At 42.1% G+C, this 8184-nt stretch overlaps 1 protein-coding gene across 1 annotated transcript; it reads right to left on the bottom strand.

Annotated features, from left to right (window-relative positions):
* Positions 1 to 440: 440 nt before the first annotated feature.
* LOC103719853 (cytokinin riboside 5'-monophosphate phosphoribohydrolase LOG3) lies at positions 441 to 7260 on the bottom strand. Its single transcript, XM_008809286.6, has 7 exons — positions 6975 to 7260; positions 6006 to 6103; positions 5810 to 5840; positions 4160 to 4259; positions 3562 to 3632; positions 2426 to 2569; positions 441 to 751 (listed from the first exon to the last, which is right to left on the bottom strand). Exons 1-7 carry the CDS (start codon positions 7092 to 7094, stop codon positions 659 to 661), a joined length of 657 nt encoding a protein of 218 aa, XP_008807508.1. The 5' UTR covers positions 7095 to 7260; the 3' UTR covers positions 441 to 658.
* Between the last annotated feature and the right edge of the window lie 924 nt (positions 7261 to 8184).

Genomic DNA, 8184 nt, shown 5'->3' with positions numbered 1-8184 from the left:
TCCGCTCTCTATTCTTTTCCTTCTACGTCTTCTCGGGTGACTAGGTTAATCTTTCAGATCGCACCTCCACGTGATTATGCTGAGCAGAATATTGACTGAGCTAGGTTAATTATAACCCGGGGACAATGATGCTAGATGCCCGCATGAAAGAGCAAAATTCATTCTTAGGATGGTGTATTCTACATGCCTCGAACCCAGGCATGCTGTTTCTAATCCCAATTTTTGTATAATGAATTCATCAAGGTTCTTCTACAATTAATCCTTTGAATCTTATTTGCAAATATTAGCAATAACATCATCAAGGTTCTTTTCGTATCGAAAATGCATTGTGTAGTGCCTTGTTGTGCGTACGTAGTAAGGTATGTTTGAAATGAGACTGCACAATCAAAGAACACGAGATTGGCAAAACAAATCCAATTTGAAAACTTGGTATGTATCCAAGAGTCAGTCTTTTTTTTACTGTTTGAAAACCAAAAAACCATACATTCTATGAAAGACGAGCAAGTCAAGCTTTATCTATTTTACAGAAAGAAAAGAGAGAGAATCTCGAAGCATTTTCTCGCAGTAGACAGTTTCTTGCCTTTCCAATGCGAAGCTCTCACTTGCCAATATGTGGTTCAATTTCTTTTGCCTCTTAGCCCCGGAATACTTGTCCTTCCTACCTAGAAATCTCATGTTTTGAGGAATAGCCTAGCCGTTCCATCTCCCAGTTTAGCTTGGAAGCAACTCCTTCGTGGCGAGGGAAGTACTCCTATCAGAAGGAACAAGCTTAATTCGTCAATATAAGAATTATAATTTGAGACCTAGGAACTTGTTAACAGCCATAAAAGATCACCAGTAGACATGCTTCCACACGGTCGTTTGTTCCCAAATAGGCCTCCATATACACATACACACACATTAATTTATCCAAATTCCACTGAATTGTACAGTTATTTGCATTTCTAGTGGCCCGTGCATGCAATCGTACGTGCATGTAAATGAACGCAATTATAGATGTCTGAGTAAATGAGAAGTATGTGGACTTGCAGGTGAATGAATGTGTTATTCGGATGTATCGTATATGCATATATGAATATATAGACATGCATAAAAAATAAAAAGGAGAGACTCGCCAACCAGCCTTTTCTGATTTGGCTGGCATTTCTCTTCATCAAGGGAGAGGTCTTGGGTTCAAATCCTGGTACAGACACCCATCAGCTGCAATGTCATGAAGTTCTACCCTTCTTGATGGTTAAATCCTATATCATCCTTTTATGCACCTTCAGTGTACTCTTTACGCATTAATTTTGTCCTAATTTTGGTGCAGACACCCATCAGCTGCAAGTCAATGAAGTTCTACCCTTCTTGATGGTTAAATCCCATATCATCCTTTTATTTTTGGATGAGTTTTCATGATTATTCCTTAATTGGGCCAATAGATCTTGTCCTTTCCATCTAAGATTGCACCCTTAGCTTGCCCTAATAATCACCATCCATCTAAGATTGCAGCCCCTATCTTGCCCTAATAATCACCATCTCAACCTATGCCATGCATACTATTCTCCTAAGACATGCATACCTCATTCTCTCTACTTGATTTGGACCCACATCATGACTAATAAAGTCCAAATTGTGCTACATTTTACCATTGCTTCCTTAATTTGATCAAGTTCCCAAAATCTTAAGCGAATCCTTTGATATCATCACTCTAATGTCATCCATTAGTTATCATATGCTCTGATCTTAAGATCATATTGCCTAGGATCATAACACTTGGCACCATCTTTTCATGACATATAGTCCCTTTTTCTAGAATTCTCCTCCTTCTCTATTCACCAATTAAATCACACCCACTTGCATACCTAATCTCTCTCATAGTTACCATTGCCACATTGCATCCTCGCTTTAACGTTCTAAAAAATTCTTACATCTCACCTTTAGTTACACCCATAACTACCTGGATTTCTCATCTCTTGCCATGCCAAGTATCCTTCCATATTTTTTTGTAAGTTCATTCCTTTGCACCATTGTCCCTTCCCCGAAAAGATAAATTAGAGATTCCTCTCAATCTATATTATTTTACTTATATGGAGTCTGTAGACGAGTATATATAACCTATGAGATGTACTGAATGTCATAGAACAGAGAAATAACACCTTTTTTGGCTGTCTTTTTCTTTTATTTTTCTCTTCTACAAATATTTTAACAATTACAAAGTAAGTTTTGTTTGAAGTAGAATTATTCATTTTTCATGATTCTAGGGATTTCATGAATTTTCACCTGCAGAGAGGACATACGTAATTTTGCATCATGTCCAAATTTTGTTAGCAGAGATTAACAAGGAACTTCCATATCATTTGCAAAGCAAAAAAATGCAACAAATGTATGACAGTCTATTCAAACACATAACACAGAATTGCATAATATGAGTCATATGCATCACCTCTAACTTCTTCACCAATTCCTTTGCTGTTGGAGCAGATACAATGATATGACGGGCATTTGGGCTAATGAAACCTTCCTCTACTGCTTTGTCAATGAAAGATAGCAAGGAGTTGTAGTATCCATCCACATTCAGCAGTCCCACCTATGGATTTCATGCAGATTTAAGAGAGATTTAGGAAGCTGCCCATGGTAGTATGCCTGTGTCAATCATGATGCAATGACTCTTTGAATACTCACAAAAGACTAACATAGTTCTTAAACTTGAGAACTCAAGATGCATATTTGATCATATCTTCAGATCCCATATTTGGTTATGCAATATATGTGTGCGCTTGTGCACGCGTGCATGTGTATGTGCATGTCTGCATGGATAACTCACAATGCAAAATCAGGAAGAAAATATGTCTACATGTAACAATGTAGAAAAAACCAACTAGTTCTGACTGAGGCATAAAGTTTAAATCACTTCAACAAAAACTGGGTGCCTTAACTAGTCCTGAGACTTTCAAACAAGATCTGCAATGAAAGCATCAAGAAATACGACTCTTTTTCAGGTTGGCTAGAAAAGTTTCTAAATTACAAAAACGCAGAACATCAAGTGACAATGCTGAACCACATGAATTCATACACAACAAGTGACTGAAAGAATATGAGAACAACTTAAATTTTGTGATGCATTCATGTTTTCTTTAATTCATTGCTCTCATGAAGGCACAATTAATTTGCAAATGCACAATTTCATACTAACCAATTTCGTGTTGCAGATATGGGATAAACAAGGCCTTTATGCCCAGGAAAAAGCAGAGGTAGAGAAGGTCAAAGGTGAAAGCACCACAAAACTAGGGCAAAAGGAATGTCAATCAAATCCTTGTCTAAGATCAGTTAGTCTTTATATCTTCCTGATGCCCTTCATAACCATTTTCAGTGCTCTTGCTATAAGAGATGATTCATTCTGACTTTTGTAGAGCTAGTATATCTCAATTGCTTTCCTTTAAACAGATGATGCTGTATTCTTGTTCATTTTATTGTTAATAGGCGAGGAAGCAAGGCTGAGTCATCTCCTTAACTCATTTTTCTCACTTAACAAAAGGAACTCTCCTTAAAATAATTAAAATGACAGCAAAAAGTCATTACCGGCTTATCATGAATGCCTAATTGAGCCCATGTTATCACTTCAAGCAGCTCTTCAAGAGTTCCATATCCTCCTGCATTAAAATCTTAATCAGCTCTGTGATAGAATGAGCCACCAATCTAATAATACTAGAAAAACTTAACAGTTATTTTTAGGTATTTTTTCTGCAGCAGTTATTTCAATTATCATGGGATTAGGCTATCTAAATACTTCTCTGTGAGCAGCATAAATTTGAATTACTAAGATCTGTAACTCTAAATTCTCAAGATAACTCATGATATGAAGCTAGTCATAGTCAAAACTTCAAGTACGAGGATTCCAGTAATGCCAATTTCTACAGATGTTCTGGCAGATTTAGTATACAAAAGTATGGCATAGTAAAAAAGTAATCATACTGTCTTATTCAATCAAAGAAAATGTTGGGCGTTCATCAGGAATTCTAAATTTTCAGTGCCAGAAGTTGATGAACCAGGGACAGTGTTTTGTGTTCAGCGATAGAGATAGAGACGAGAGTACTGATCGTGTCTTTTTCCTTCATTGATTTGCCTTGGAACTCTAGTGATGGTCAATATATAGAAATCCGCAGGTTTATACACTAACCAGGCAAGGCCATAAAGGCATCAGAGTGTCTAGCCATCTCCGCCTTCCTCTGGTGCATATCTGCAACTGCCTTCACTTCTCCTACAGTTTCTCCCGTTATCTGCAAAAAGGAAGCAAACCAAAAAAGAACATAAAAGTTTTACATAATATATATTCCTGTTGGGGAGGGGGGGGGGGGGGTGCCTTAAATTTAGTCCCACATCGGCTAGTAGCGAAAAGGTTCTGTGCCTTAAATGGGGGATGGGGGGGTGCCTTAAATTTAGTCCCACATCGGCTAGTAGCGGAAAGGTTCTGTGCCTTAAATGGGGGATGAGGGGGGGAGGTGCCTTAAATTTAGTCCCACATCGGCTAGTAGCGGAAAGGTTCTGTGCCTTAAATGGGGGATGGAAATCCTTTTCTCTCGAGGCGCCTTTTGAAGGGCAAAATCGTGAGGGCAGTGGTCTTCCCCCGTCTGCGCTGGACGCGCGGGCCGGAGCGTCCAAAGCGGACAATACCTCGGGAGGAACGCAGTCCTCTTTCTCTGCTAGCTTAATGTGGGCTATGCTGTTGTGTGAGGCTCCGGCCAAAGGCCGTCCCCGCAACAGATGGGCGCCAGGTAGGGGGCGCCTCCTCCCACCGTTGACTACCCCTCAGGACTGCGGAGGCTCAAGAACCTTTCCGCTGGGGGGGGGGGAGGCCTTGAATTTAGTCCCACATCGGCTAATAGCGGAAAGGTTCTGTGCCTTAAATGGGGGATGGAAATCCTTTCCTCTCGAGGCACCTTTTGAAGGGCAAAACCGTGAGGGCAGTGGTCTCCCCCCGTCTGCGCTGGATGCGCGGGCCGGAGCGTCCAAAGCGGACAATACCTCGGGAGGAACACAGTCCTCTTTCTCTGCTAGCTTAATATGGGCTATGCTGTTGTGTGAGGCTCCGGCCAAAGACTGTCCCCGCAACAATTCTCATTGAAGATGATTGGTCTCAAATACACAACTGCTCCCCCAAACACACACACACGCACACACACAGATGATAAGGCTGTAAAAAAGTTCTTCCAAAAGGCTTTTTAATGGACACTGTGCAGAGAAGCAATGTCAGGTGTTGCAGGGCAGGGAAAGACCTAATCACTAGCCTCTCCGAAGGGATGAAAAAATATACCAGTTAAAATTCAGAATAGCAAACTAGAACCCTTTTTAGAATTCGATTAAAGAAACGGTCATGGACTTGAACCAAAATATAAGGTGAAAAGTGAAATCGATCTATTCTTGTTTTTGTCATATAAAGCCAAAACTCAGCAGCTGCTAGGGGGAAGAAGCTGAAAAAAGTTACTCACTGATATCAGGACAAAACCTCAAGAGCCTTTAAAAAACTCCATATGGGTGTAGCAGAAAGAAAGACGGCTACGTTATTTCCTTCATATTTCTTGATCATAAATCAACACAAAAGGTTAAAAAAAAAGCGGGGGGAGAACAGCTAAAACATTCAAAATTCATCGATAGTTTTAAACTCAAAAGTAAGTATCAGGAGTCAAAACTGGCAGAAAATGAAATGCGTTTGTGTGAGAGATGATAAGGTTTCTTTAATCTGAAAGGATTTATTTAGTGTCCGCTAAGAAAGCAGAAAGGCTTGTTTATTAGAAAAGATAAGAAGGTCTTCTAGTTATAGCCGACATACCTCTCGGGGCATGAGAGTCTTTGGTATGACCCTGCATAGGGAGACAGCAACATGACAAAATGAGCTGCTGAGGAGCGAACAACCCAAATACTAATGAAATTTCACAGCACTGTACTTCTTCCATTAACCAGTGCGTTTTTTTTATTCTTCCCAGAGAACATAAGATGATGGATTACATCCGAGGATATTGACTTACCCAATGACATGCCTCCCGCCATCATGAACGGCTTGGGAAACCAAGCCCATCAAACCAACACTACCCCCACCATAAACCAGATCAATGTTCCTCGACACCTGAAACCAACCAAACCTTTCAGCACCCGAAGAAGAAAAAGGCATACGAATGCTATTGTTATAACACATCTCTGTTGTTCTCTGCGATCTAGTGCACCCATGTCGTAGCTCACAAGCGCTTTATTGTGCACTGGCTTTTAAATCATCTTGCCACATGCATCTGAAAACTTTAACAGAGGAACAGAACTCTTGAATGAATCACGGAGCATTTAAATACGTTTCCGCGATAGAGATAGAGATAAGAGAAAGAGCGAGCTAAATGTATCTCACTGGCTGCTGCGTTTCATTAATGGGGTTTCATGAATGCAATGGACCACAGGTTGATGGTTACACAGTTCATTTAGGAATACGTGGGAATTCCAGCTATGAGGTTTCGGAAGGGGGAAACAAGTATAGGAGAAGTTCCAACATAACACAGTAGCGTTGATGAAAAATCCGAAACCACGATATAGCGCACCCATTTGAGTCACAAAGATGGAAATATACAAATTTCAAGACAAATCGTCTGGTCGGGTTCATGGCAGCGAAATATGCCAATCTATTCTGCCTCTCAGACACACCCACGTAAACAGAACGAGAGAGAGAGAGAGAGAGACCCAATTGCAAGAAGCTAATGAACATGAATCAGGAGATAGCACTGGACACAAATTTTACCAGTCTATTCAGCAGAAGGAAAGCTAGGGATGATGGCCAAGAACTTCCATCATCAGCCTTCCAGTTTCTAGATCTAGCAAAACTGCAGAAGGTCAAAACTTCAGCAAGAACCATGCAAGAAGAAGCAGCTGAAGGTACTCGGCCAAGGAAAGGAAAAAGCGAGCGAGCAAGCAAGCAAGCACGCACCAGGCTCTGAGAAGGTGATACGAGAGCATACCAATTCCTTGCCGAGCTCCACTGCAGCATCCTGGTAGCTTCTCTTCTTACCCTGGCTACTGCCACAGAAAACACATATCCTTTTGAATTTGGACCGTCTCGTTTCCTGCTCCCCCTCCATTCCTCCTACCTCCGTTCTCCGCTACCTCTGGCCTTGGGCTCCCGTCTCCCTCACGCTACGATTTTGACGTTGGCCCAGCACAAACTGCCACAATGCCTCGGCCACTTTCGAGTGCGCCCTCCGCGGGTGTATATAAAAGGAAGCACACGTGCTGTCCAGCACGGACACCACGGGCACGGCACACGATGGACGGGCGCGGTTCTGGGTTATGAAAGAGCAGGGGGCCGGTGTTCCCCCTCCCTCTTTGCCGATCTCGTCCATTTCACTGCGGCTGGGTTTCCTTAAAAAGACTCGAGTTGGACGCACCAGGAAAGTTGGAACATTCATAAAATCTGCCCTCCCATTCTGCCTCCATGCGCAGCAGAAGCAACCATGGATGCTAATAGAGTTTAATTGAAGAAACTTTTTGCTGCCGAAAGGAGCCAGCAGATGGAACGGGCCATGGCAAACATGGACAGGAGAATGAAGCGTTCCAAAAATTCAGATTGGAGGCAAACCGAGAGAGCAACACGTCCGACATGTCTCAGCAATTTGTACGTTCTGAATGAGTCACGAAACATGCTCTGTCATCCGTTTTAAGGCTGTATATATCTCGGTATGAATAATAATAATAAAAAAAATCTTTCTCTTTGCCGACCTTTGGACTTGCATCCCCGCGCGCGTCAATCCGTCCGCTTCTAACGTTGGATTTGGTACGTAGAAATGATCGGCTTTTCCCGCTAATCAGTCGATTGCGGCGTATTTGTTTGGTAAGCACAAGGGAGCAGAGCATGCCTCGCGAGTGAGAGAACAAGAGACTAGGCCCATGCTCGTGTGCTTCTCGGCTTCACTTGATTGTGGAAACCTGAATGGGAGGGGCCGGGACCACACCCTTGTATGCTAGCCTTTGCACACGCAGGAGGCTGGCGCTCCGATGCTGCTCGAGGATATAAAATCATGAAGGAAAACGCATGGTCGTATTGGAGAGCTCCAATATTTTGAAGGCAGCTCGTCTGGTTTTATCCTTGGCCAGCCTACCCTGGTAGGCATCCTTGCCGCATGCAGAGGAAACAACTGTAAATTTTATTCAACACGCCCTCCCCATTCCCCC

This window comes from Phoenix dactylifera, chromosome 10 (assembly GCF_051530095.1).
Source record: "Phoenix dactylifera cultivar Ajwa chromosome 10, Ajwa_hap1_PhDact_Kaust_v1.1, whole genome shotgun sequence".
Taxonomy (NCBI): Eukaryota; Viridiplantae; Streptophyta; class Magnoliopsida; order Arecales; family Arecaceae; genus Phoenix; species Phoenix dactylifera.
Note: the sequence above shows the minus strand (reverse complement) of the source record. Positions and strands in the feature narration are given on the sequence as shown.